At 30.4% G+C, this 12939-nt stretch overlaps 3 protein-coding genes across 3 annotated transcripts; all 3 read left to right on the forward strand.

Moving 5' to 3' along the window:
* The first annotated feature begins 1293 nt into the window (after positions 1-1293).
* Positions 1294-2301, forward strand: LOC113378326 (myristoylated alanine-rich C-kinase substrate-like). Its single transcript, XM_026618861.1, has 5 exons — positions 1294-1370; positions 1441-1677; positions 1747-1878; positions 1942-2001; positions 2075-2301. Exons 3-5 carry the CDS (start codon positions 1839-1841, stop codon positions 2284-2286), a joined length of 312 nt encoding a protein of 103 aa, XP_026474646.1. The 5' UTR covers positions 1294-1370; positions 1441-1677; positions 1747-1838; the 3' UTR covers positions 2287-2301.
* Positions 2302-2307: 6 nt separating this feature from the next.
* LOC113375935 lies at positions 2308-3111 on the forward strand. Its single transcript, XM_026615872.1, has 4 exons — positions 2308-2377; positions 2434-2666; positions 2740-2896; positions 2969-3111. Exons 1-4 carry the CDS (start codon positions 2320-2322, stop codon positions 3109-3111), a joined length of 591 nt encoding a protein of 196 aa, XP_026471657.1. The 5' UTR covers positions 2308-2319.
* Positions 3112-4682: 1571 nt separating this feature from the next.
* On the forward strand, positions 4683-9175 carry LOC113377597 (membralin-like). Its single transcript, XM_026617967.1, has 8 exons — positions 4683-4914; positions 5013-5567; positions 5639-5931; positions 6314-6557; positions 6668-6758; positions 8218-8275; positions 8469-8552; positions 9039-9175. Exons 2-8 carry the CDS (start codon positions 5086-5088, stop codon positions 9173-9175), a joined length of 1389 nt encoding a protein of 462 aa, XP_026473752.1. The 5' UTR covers positions 4683-4914; positions 5013-5085.
* Positions 9176-12939: the final 3764 nt, after the last annotated feature.

Here is a 12939-nt window from a genome sequence, read left to right on the forward strand (position 1 = left end):
AAACTGTTCGAAAGATATTAGTTGGGAATGATACTGATTAGTTTTAGGTGAAAATCTACCGAGCCGTTTTCTTGTAATAACAAAATAGTACTATAGCACAGTGGTGCATCCTCATGCCTCAAAGCAAATTGCTGGAACTTTCTGTATAAAATATTCGAGGAATATTAAATCCTTCGAAATACATTATTATAAATACTGTAACTTTTTTTATGCGTATTTTATAAACATAAGAACTTATTTAAGAATTGAAATACGACGTTCATATATGTTTATATGAAAAGTAAATAAAGAGAACTTTAAAGCGGAGTTAGAACAAGAGATCATATATCTTATATTTCTAAGAATTATATTAATTGAATTGAATGTTAAATTAATTACTTCAAGTATATAAGTCAGCTTAAGGACTTTATCATGGATTAAACTTAAAATTGAAATCATTAAAGAAATATTAAAAAAAAATATTTAAATTAAAAAAAATGGGAATTTAAAAAACCTTCACCGAAAATAAAATAATAAGTTATACCGATAACATTACAGAAACGTGGTGGCCCCCTGAACATTTGAAGTATCGCGTTACCTCGCTAGCGGCGAAGCAAACTCCCGTTAACAAATCGGTATGAGTTAGAAAGGAAATAAATGAAGGCATTTGTCGGGTTGTATGGTAAGAAATAACTTCTAAATGTGAAGTATTAAAGTGTTGGAAGATATCTTAACTTTGATATTTGTTCCAGACATATATGTCGGCGAGGAAACACGCTGAAGATTCCGGGGTTTTAGGAAAAGAAAGGCTGCTGTGCTATCGGAATCAGAGAGCGACACCTCTGATAGTAAGGTAATAAACTACTACATTTTCAAAATAGTTCAATTTTTATATTATTATAACGTGCAGGTGCAGCTGTAGCAAGTGTTCCTGATTTCATTGATTGGAAATTGTTGAGGTCCAATTCAGGCTTCAACGTAAAAGGTAAATTTATAAAAAAAATTATAATCATAATAAATATTTGTTTACATATATAAACAAATTTGTTCTTAATGCAGCTACTACAAGTGGAGGTTTCGCAGATGCTCCAATGCAAGGAGTGTAAGCTGTTGAGGATTTGATGTATGTGGAGGAGGAGGATTTGGTGTACGCGGAGAAGGAGGCTTTGGGGTCTGCAGGGCAGGAGGCAGATATGATTGTTGCGTCTGGAGGGGTGGAGGGAGACTTCCATACAGAAGAGGGAGCATTTATTTCGGCATCAGTGGAGCCGGCTGGGAACACAAATTTCCCTTTTTTTAAATTCGTTTTATCTTGTTAAAGTTTCGAAGAGGCAGAAGTTCTCGTGTTTATTATATTGTTTGTTACAGTCGATTTAGAAGAAAATGGCTCCGTAAGTATATATTTCATTTATGTGCATATTGAATTACTTCATGTTCAATGGACATTGCTTTTTTTTGTAGTATCCTGAAACCATTTGCCGTAGTATATTATAACCCGTAGCGGTGAAACCGTGTCGACATTTCCGTCGGAGATTCCGACCAAATGGTTAATTATTAAAAATTATGACACCGATGATATAAAGAAAGCGTGGTGGCCATGAAGGCATGTTAAAAATGTTTCGGCGCTGATGAAGCATCGGGCTGACTTTAATAAAAGTGATTGCTAGCGCAGGGACGTGCGATTCTGTGCTTTTTATGGTAAAGATAAAGTTTAGAGTATGTTAGAAAGTGTCAAGTGGTATTTATTCGAAATAATATTTATTTCAGATACATATGAGTCAGCAAGGAGGCACGCTAAAGATGTAGAATATACGTCTACTGAAGAGTTGGGAAGAGGATTGAGGAAGAAGAAGAGGAAGATGCTATCTCTATCTTCTGATGAGCAATCTAATTATGAAGGTACTACACTGACATAATACTCTACTAATATTGTGAATTTAACAAATTATCCTTTATTTGCAGATCTTGCTGATGGGTTTAATTTTAAGTTTTTAAAAGAAAACTCAGGCATACGAATGCCAGGTAAATTATCTTAGATCTATAGATGTATCTTAATATTCATCTTTATTAAGCAATTACTTGGTACTTCTAATAGCTACCTACAACCTGCTGAAGGAGGAAGCAGCTGCGTCAGCTGGGGAGGAAGGAGCCGCTCCAGCTGGGGAGGAAGGAGCCGCTCCAGCTGGGGAGGAAGGAGCCGCTCCAGCTGGGGAGGAAGGAGCCGCTTCAGCTGGGGAGGAAGGAGTCGCTTCAGCTTGGGAGAAAGGAGCCGCTTCAGCTGGGGAGGAAGTAGCCGAGACTACTTAGGGGGAGGTAGCCGTGCCTGCTCAAGAGGCAGCCATGCCTGCAGAGCAGGCAGTAACTCCAGTCGAAACAATTGGCAACACGTCCAATGAAGGTTAGTTAAATATCATACATATGATAAAATTTATTTTTAATATGCTGCTATTTTAGAACTTATTAGAACTATATTGGAGTCACAAAGAAGGATGGAAAATGCCATTTCAACTTTAAATGGGCGCATGGTTTGCTTGCTGCAAGCCATGAAACATGATAAGAATATGGTTGTTGATTTTGACGTCAATAATTCAAGTTCTTTCGATTACGTGTTGCCAATAAAATCACTGGGAGAGCTTAAGTCACTAGAAGAGCGACTCAAGAGTGATTCTCAGTTATGTGCAGAATTTGTAAGTTGTTCTACTATAAATTTTTACATATACGCACACACTCTCTAATTTTGCATATACATGATTATTTTAGAAAACCTTCATTATAAAACTTGGAGAGAAACCGAAGCAACTGATTAAAAGTTTTTGCAGAAGGGTTTTAACGAATGAAGTTGCCATGCACTGCTCGTGGTTTGGGTATAAAAATAATGTGGCACTTCACCAAACAGAAATTTTAAGATTATTTAGAAGTAAATATCAATAAATCATACATTACACCATATTATATAAATATAACATTAATATTGATACATTTTAAATAGATGTTCTATTGGGAATCCACCCAAAAATGACAGAAGAAGGGCTGAAAAAAATTGTTTCAACTTGGTTGAGGTATGCCCGACAGCGGCATGAGAGATTTATGAAGCGGAAATCAATAGACAACAATGATGTATTATTAGATTAATTTATTTATAATAAAATTACTCTTTTTTTTTTAATTTGTTCCTATATTACTAAAATTTAGTATTAAGTACCTCATATATATGTTATATATAGAACATGTATTTAAATATTATGATCAAATAAATATAATTTCATAATAAATGGTCTATCATTAATAAATTAAAAAATTATTAAAGTCTAAATTTATGGATGTATGGATACAGAAAGTAATATTTAATTCGTTGTTTTCATGTTTCATCAATATCAGTTCGACATGCAATTAAACGTGTTAATGAGGTCGCGACAAAAATCGCAAATGTGACATTACTCAGCCGCTCAATAAACGTTTTATACAACAAAAATGACTTCGGCGCGGCGATGTCCTAAATCGCAATGCGATATTGTTTTGATATTGTTAACTTCCCGTGAGGTATGTTATTGTAATGGGCCGAAAATCGAAATTGAAAATTTTTACATTTCTCGACGTTTTGAAGGTTTCTGAACATTTTGGCATACCTCAGAAAAAATGGATGTGTGTGTGTGCGAGTGTGTGTATGTATGTATGTATGGATACAAATTTGCAGTCACGTTTTCGGGCGCACGGATCAACCGATTTGAATAGTTCAAAAACATTCAATTCCTATTGGTAGGGAGATATGATGATTATTTTTTGGCAAAGGCAGGTCCAGCAGTTACGGAGATAAAGAGCAAACAGTGCAGAAAATAGAAATCGAGTTTTTGAGGGAACGGAGCATCCGATTTGAATGATCTAAAAAACATTCAATTAGTAATGATTGGGAAAAGTGTTTATTAGTTTTTGGCAAAGGCAGGCCCAGCCATTTCGAAGATACAGAGCTAAATGCGTAAAAAATGGCAGTTTTTGAGAGAAACTAATAAGCGTCCGATTTAAATGATTCAAAGAACTTTCTGCTTGTCTTAACAAAATAACTGATTTTGAAAAAAAAAAATTGTTTCATTTTTTTTTTTAATTTTTGTATATCGAAAACAATTCAGATTTTATTTTTAATTCTGACTATAGTTCTAATATACTTTAAACAAATAATTTCAACTTCGCAATTCAGTTTATATAATTCTTATAAATATTAGACAATGTTACAATATATTTATTTATAATCTATTTGAAAACATTCAAAATTCCTCGAACATTTCGTTACGGTACGGGAAGTTTTAGCAATTTGCCTTAAGGCACGATGCCATGCACCACAAGGTTTTTGAATCATTCAAGTCAGATACGCTTTAGCGCAAAGCTAACCCTAGCGCTGAACGAAAATATAAAGAAAGTGAAATTCTAAACATAACGGTCTATATTATTATTGTCTAAGAGGACAAACGCAATAGATAAGAGCATTATGTTTATTTATCTGTGGATAAATAAAGGAGGGTAAGGGTAAAATTGGCAACTATGTCCAGAGAAAAATAAAACTGCGCGATACCAACAATGTCATTCGACATTTCTTTCAAAAATGTTCAGTCGATCTGTCGATCATTTTCGGTTGTCGTGTCTTCTTGTCAACATGAAATATGTTGGCAAGAGTGAGCCTGCACTTTGTGAAATGTCAACGCTTGCTGCGGGGATCATCAAGTATCACAATGTCATTCTGTTGTTGAGTGAACTGTCAAATGAACAATTTCTACCGTAGATTTTCTTATGTCATCTATGATTTGTTTCAATTGAAGAATAAAAAATAGGATCGAAACAGTTTGTGATAATTATAATGCAATTAGCAATTACCGTGATAAAATTTGTTCGTTGCAGGACCAATAAATGCATTGTTATTCAGCAACATAAACGATTTGTTGTTTAGTGAGTTTTAGTTTCAAAAAATTCATTAATAATGTCAATGTTGTTGGCTAATTCGGTTCAAAGTCATTCTGTATTTTTCAATAAAATTTTCATTTTAGACTCAAATGATGGTAATTCAAAATCAATATAGATATAAGTCTATAAGAAAATTAGAAGGAATAATTACCAAGGATGTCTGATACAGGCAATAGTAATTCTGATCATTACAGGACTGGTTTGAATGATAATGCAGATATTCCTGCTGAAATAAACCTTGAAAATAATATCGTTCCTGGAGGAGCAATTGTCAACAATATAAACAGAACTCGGAATAATAATAATCAGAATCCGTTATTTAATGTTCGTGATAGGCTTTTCCATGCCTTATTCTTCAGAGCTGCTTTGGCTTATGCTCAAATGCTGCCAAAGCCAGTTCGAAGATTTATTGAATTTTTTATACTATTAAAAGCGCTGACGGCGTTTTTTATTTTGGTTTACATTCATGTTGCATTCTCAAGACATCCTGCAACATGTTTAGAATCTGTACGGGCTGACTGGCCAAGAGATGGTATTTTACGGGTTGAAATAATTCGTGGAGATATGAGTAGTCAAAAAGCTTATAATGAACAAAAGGAGACTGAACTGGCTATTAATGGTGTTAATTCCATCCAGGAGTATGTTATTTATTTATTATTTAATATTACAATTTTGAAATAAAATTGCTAGAACAAATTACTATTTGCAGATCTTCAACAAAAGTTGATCGGGAGCAAAATTCACATAGTGCATTTATATCTCACTCAGATAATGCTTCTAAGATTAGACAAGCACCATATTTTTACAATATCATAGTTGCAAGATCAACTATAAATCCAGATTTACCTACTAGTGAGTTAACAGAGGATGGAGCTAATGAAGGAATTATGCAAACTTTATTAGCAAATGAAACTATGGGTCATTTTGGGAAACATGACGAAGTTATTGACAATTCGCCATTAACAAATGAAAATCCTTCATTGCACATTGTGACAAAAAATGGTTAGTGATAAATTATTGTCATTGTAGCTATATGCTAACATTATATTATTATTAAACATAAATAAGTTCATGTGAAGCTTTTTCATTAAGATTTTTATGAAAGTATTTATTAATATATATATATATTTAATATAATATAGCTCAAAATTATATCACTGATAAGCCTACAATTTTTTGCTGCATTTCTTATAATGTTATGAATGTTTTTAAATAATATATTTCAATATTCCATTAATCTTGTCTTATCTCTATCTTGGCACCTTACTTTGTAACATGAAATTCAAACTAAAGATTTGACTGTTTTATTATTTGAAATATCTTATTTTTATTATTTTACTGTCTTATGAAAATAAAATGGATTCAATCATATTATTACCACCAGACTGGCCAGAGGATCAATACATAGTAGAGTATTCTTTGGAATATGGATTTTTGAGATTGAGCACAGCCGCCCGACAACGTCTAGGAGTGCCAGTTAAACGCGTATTACTTGATCCTGTCAATGACCAATGTTTTGGTGACGCTTTCAGTAGGATATTGCTGGAAGAATTTCTTGGTTATGATGATTTGCTGATGGCCAGTGTTAAGGCACTTGCCGAACATGAAGATAATAAAGGATATTTAAGGTGATAAATAAGACATGGCTCTTTGAATGCATTTTTATTATAATATAATTGAATAATATATTTTAATAACAAATTATAGTGAAATAATATAAACAATGATTATTTTACAGAAATGTAGTCACTGGAGAGCACTATAGATTTGTAAGCATGTGGATGGGAAGATCAGCATATCTAGCAGCATTTTTTATAATGCTTGTCTTTGTAAGTTACTCATCATTTTGGTTTTATTTAATTTGTGATTTGAGTGTTTGTCTCATAATGATAACCATGAATCACACTAGGTTTATACTCGAATGTTCAATACACCATACGATTATCTAACCAAAGTAAATAAAGAAAAATATTACCTCTTGCTTCTTATCAGCACATTTCTGGCATTTTTACCAAGTTGTTTGCATTGAACCTTTGCTTTTAAATAGCGTATTACTTGCATTTATTTATTCTTTTTTTTTAAAAAAAAAAATTTCAATATTACGAATGTTTATATATACGAGTATGTATATATATTAGGTTGTCAAATATCTCCCTTCCGCCTTTTTGTATTATAAACCAAGAGCAAAAAGCGGAAGGGAGATATTTGACAACCTAATATATTAGGGTGGTCCTTAATATGGTCATTTTCGAATTTTCTTGCTCCCAAGGGCTCCAATGATTTCAAATTGATAAAAAAAATTCTCTAGTTTCAGCTCTTAATATTAACTAATATTAAACTAACTTAATATTAACCATTCATAAACTATGTGTGTGCACATAGGAAAATATTTGTACAATAATCTTGCGAATCAGATTATGCAAGAATCTATGGACAATTTGAGGCATCTAGTTTTATCAATGGTAACTTTTCCATTGCCAATATTGAAGAATTGTATTGAAAATATTCCAGCGGATAGAGGAAATAAATTTAAGCTTTTCCAAAAGCTCAAGTCAATCTGAATTAAAATTTTGTAAAGACTGAAATTGGGGAATAATTATTCTATTAATAATATGACTATTATGAAATAGAGATTTGTAGAAGGAGGGTGAATATTTAGTGCCTATGAGTTTTTGAATTTTGTTTTGAAAAATGAAATAAAGAATATTGGACCCAAAATTTTAAAAACGTTAAGGGTGGACAAACAATAATTAAAAATAGTTTTTTTTAAAACTATATTTAAGCATTTCCATAAGTTTAAGAGAATCTTATTTGTAATTTAGTGAAAAACATTCATTGAATGAAAGCGGGATTAATAATTATTTTATTACTAAAATGACTATTACGAAATAGAGGTTTGTGGAAGGAGGGTGAAAATTTAGGTCTGTATACATTTTTTAATTACGTATTATAAAAGTATTAAATGAATGATGTTGGTCCAAAAAAATACAAAAACATAGAAAAGTGCATTTTTGTGAATTATTAGTTATTTGCAATAAGGATATGATTCAGTTTCCTATGTTTTTTACAATTATGCTCAGTAGTCTTCTTTCATCTCCCACTCTCCTTAGTGCTTCTACATTTGTTTGGTGTAGTTCTGTTTATTGAACAAAATTTTAGATTTCTTTTCTTAACTAAATATCGTTTTATTGTAGTATTAATAAAGATTATTTTTATGGTTTTATACAAGATCCATACACAAACAAATCAGATTTAAACTTAATTGATTGTGCAATTTTTTATTTTCAGACCGTATCTATATCAATGTTATTGCGATATTCTCATCACCAGATATTTGTATTTATTGGTAAGTTTTATTTATTTATTTTAATGCATTTGCTTTATGTGTATATTAAAAAAAAATGATAGCTTTGAATAACTTTTACAAAATAATTCATATTTGCATAATATTTTTTTGTGAAATGAATGAGTGAATATTAATCAATGAATTATATATTTTGTTTTAATTTATGTATCAATATTTTCTTTACTTTTTTCAGTTGACCTTCTACAAATGTTGGAGTTCAATGTGTCCGTAACATTTCCGGCTGCTCCATTGCTTACAGTTATTTTAGCTCTTGTTGGTAAGTTTTCAATCGCAATGTTTCACTTATTTTGGTTGTTTTATAATCACTTTAATTAATTTTATAATTGTTAATTTTAACTGAGTATTCAGTTCAATTTCTGGTTGGAAATGAACTTCAATATTCTTTATAGTCAATTTATTATAGTTCCTCTTTACTTATGTGATGTATTTCAAATAGAAAATAAATTAAAAGTAATCATGTCCTCATATAAATATGTAGCAGTATAGTTATATAGTAGTAATAAATATTTACAAAATTTGTGTGAAGAAATAGCACATGTAAACCATGGCCAGTTAAACTTTCTACATTAAAACAAATAATGTTATACAATTTTGCTGATTTAAATTCTTAGAAGAGCTGAATTAGAACTGAATACCAAACATAAAACAATCCTTGATACTTGTTAATGTATTGTTATTTATATAAATTTGTTTAAATATGTTTTATTTGAACACTTCTTTGAATTTTGTTAATTCATTTCAGGAATGGAGGCAGTTATGTCTGAATTCTTTAATGACACTACAACGGCATTTTACATAATCCTCATTGTTTGGGTAGCCGACCAGTATGATGCTATATGCTGTCATACATCTGTAACTAAACGACATTGGCTTAGGTAAGAATAATTCTATTTTTATATACCAAAATCGACCAAGAGGTACTGAACCTTTTGAATAATGGTGTGTTTCTGTAATGCTTAAAATTTTTGTACTGGTTATTCTTAGCTTGACACGTATGAAAATTATTGCCTGGCAGGTTTTAGCCCTGCACATCATTTTTGTTCCTGCATTTGAAAATGAAAACCAGTACAAATTTATTTAGACTTACAGGAACACCATTCAGCAGCTCTCCGCCTAAAACTTCTAAAGATAGATCTTTTGTTTCTTTTTTATATTTATCTTTAAGCATACTATTGTTATGGTGGATAAAATAGCATATTTTAAAATTTCTGAAAAATGAAACTAAGAAAAATGATTCTGACCTTAACAACTAAAATTATTTGTTTAATGAAAATTTTATAAGCAATTTGTGAATCTTGTATTATTGTTTGGATCGCGCATATGTATTGGCAAAAAAATGAATGCTATTCAGAATTCAATCAAAATCTGATGATGAGATAATTATAAATGAATAACTCATTTTGACCATTTTTTTTTTAAATATTTTACATGTTATTGACATTCATAATTTACTTTTCTTGTGGTTGATTGAAGAAGAACTTTGAATTTCACTTTTGAAAATTATTTTTATTAAATGAGTTTCTATTATTTGATCTATAAGCAAAATTTAAAAATCATTCTCATTTTACATAATAGATAAAATGATTCATTCAACATTAATTTTCCAAGAAAAATCATATCAAGCTGTTTTTAAAAATGTTTTCAAGCATAGAGATAGTTCTGATCTATATACAAAACATTAATTAAACAGTTAAGATTGTTCTAAGTGATTTTTACAAGTTAATTTGAATCTCGATAATTTTATTATATCAGTTTTTCTATTTGTTTACTTATTAACAAATGAACCCGTTCTTATCAAAAACCAACAGTTTACAACACTCAAATCAAATCAAGTGACTTTTTATCCATTTATGTTTGAAGACTATTTAAAATTTATTTGCATGTATTTAGTAAAGTTTGTTTTGTAATGGAATTTAATTATATAAAACCAACTATTTAGATATCAATTTATTATATACATTAACTGTTTATTTTGAAAGTCGCTTAATTGCATTTATCTTAAAATCAAGATATGTTTAAGGGTTTCAATGAATTTAAAAATATATGTATAGGGCATTAATGTATTGTAAGTGTATCTATTAATGAGTTGTAAGTGTATCTATAAAACTTATAGTTTCTTTTAAAATAGTGGCAATTATTAAGTCAATAATATGCATTTTCGTATCAAGAATGGAGTTAGGCTATTTGCAACATTGACAACCAGATTCAGTAAAAGGGATTTGAAATAATCATGATGTTTCGGTCGTATATATTGTAATAGGTTTATTATGTTCTTGAATTTTGCTGTTGTAAATCATCTGATAATTTTATTTGTTGGTGTCAATACATTTTTATACTATTTTGGTCTATCTAGTTGCGGTAATAAATTCAGGACATTAAATTTTGTTAAATCATTACTTACTATTTCTTTTACACTATCTGAACTAAATTAGTCTTGTTATGTTTTTCTCTCTATGGGTGAAATCATTTTTAAAATTTAATATTAAATTTTAAGTTTTATATTTATTTGAACATACTGGTTATTCAACTAAAACAATTGTCCAAAAATGGAACTTAAACTACTTTTTTTAAAAATACTTTGCAACATTATCAATAGTAAATATTATAATAGTTCATATTATCTTGATTGTTTATGTATGAATGGAGTTAGGCCACTTTCAAACTACACGATTTGATTTTTAAACTATCTCCGAGAACATATTTGCTTGGAAGAATTTTCGTATTTACTTGGATTATAAGCAATCTATAATGTTTTACTAATAAAAATAACAAAGGAAACCGGAATTCGTCCATTTTCAAAATACACAGCACACATAATTCTTATAACCAAATTCAACTAAACTCTGCATGAAACATACTAGTGCAAGAATTACTATATCAATTTTTCTTGCAAAGATTACTATATTGATTTTATAAATTATTGGTTGTTCGGAAAGTAACTTTGTTTTTGTTGGCACGTAATTTTCGTACAATTAACAATTACTTCAATAAATTATGTATTGGCAGTTTTGATCGAACATCTTTTGTCATATTTCTGGTATTAGCATAATTCCGAAATCATAAAAGTTTTGGTCGCTATTGGCAAAAAACTGATCAAAGTGGATTTTGACAGGCTGATTTGAGGTAAAGGTTTTACCGCCTGAATTTTTTTTAGTGGCCGGAACAAATATTAGTCCGATGATGGCAGGTCTAGAGAATGTGAGGAATGTGTCATTAGGTCCCATTCAACCTTCAAAAGCTTCTGGAGATTGACCAAACTTATGTGAGGTCTTGCATCGTCTTGATGCAGGATTATACTTTGCTTGTGGATTAATTCTGACCTTTTCTATTGAAGTATATCATTTAGATTATCCACCTGATGACATGAAGCATCTGAATTAACCGTTATGTTATCTTGGAAAAGCTGAAAAATGAGCAAATCTTACCAAACATACTGCATCATCCTTTTCTGGCAAATTTCAGCTTTGCATCTGTTTTAAGCAGGTTCTTTTTTTTTTGTTTCATGAGCATTTGCGTATATTGTATTCTTTACATTCCATTTGACATTCCTAGTGACAATTTGCTTCAAAACCTGATAAATTTCAAGATTTTTTAGAGGTGATTCGCGGATCCCAGTGCGACGACACACGTTTCTTTCTATGAGAACGATACACTGAGTTTTGAGGGAAATTCCAGACCTTTTGAGTGGTCATGAACTGTTAAATTTGATAAATTTTTACTCAATGGGATCTTATGTATTGTTATTCATCGGTTTGCATCAACTAATGCCTTTCTCACGTCTTTATCAGCTTCAACCATACTTCTTGGACTTGGTACATCTTGGACTTTAAAATACCAATAATGAAATTTAGCAAACTAATTTTGGCACTGTCGTGCTATCAACATGTCATTTCCTTACACATCGGTCAATTTCAATTTGACCTAAACGTTTTTTTTTTTTTACTTTTTCTATAGCAAAAGAGTAAAATACGTCGAAAATGCTGCTTAATTCTTTCCATATTTAAAGTGGCACCATCCAAAAACTACTGCATGTAATTGATTAGAATTTTTTACACACAGGCCTTAAAATATAAGTTTTCAAATCATATAATAATAATAAGGCTTAAGTGTGATATTAGGTTCAAAAAAATATAGTTAAATTCTGGTGGTAAAAAATGAAGTGACTTTCCGAACAACCTTATACCTTCCAAACATGTGCAAGAATTATTAGTAGTAATACATGTTTTGAAAGTAGTTCGGTATTTCCAGAAGAACATATGTGATTGTTATGCGTAAGCGTTCTAAATATGATTAACAGATAGCAGATAACAGATAATTTGACCAATTTTCATTTTAAATTCAATAAATTTTTTAACTAAACTAAATTTGAAAGTCTAGGGATTTCTATATATACATAATTATGTTTAATCACTTTATTACCATACTAATTACAACAATAAACATGAGAAATATTATTTCGAATCCTTATTCATATCTAATTCACGCATTCTTCTTTCTATGTCTTTGACATCAAGTCCGTTTTCTAAATTGTATTTGTAACTTAATCGTAGTTGTACTTCTTCTAAACCATCAATTCTAGAATATAAGGATCTTCCTAGTTCTTCATCAATGTCACTTTCCTCTCGAAATACGCAAAAGTATAA

This window comes from Ctenocephalides felis, unplaced genomic scaffold, assembly GCF_003426905.1.
Source record: "Ctenocephalides felis isolate EL2017-DRISC unplaced genomic scaffold, ASM342690v1 CF-g0.4_SCAFFOLD_01886, whole genome shotgun sequence".
Classification (NCBI taxonomy): Eukaryota; Metazoa; Arthropoda; class Insecta; order Siphonaptera; family Pulicidae; genus Ctenocephalides; species Ctenocephalides felis.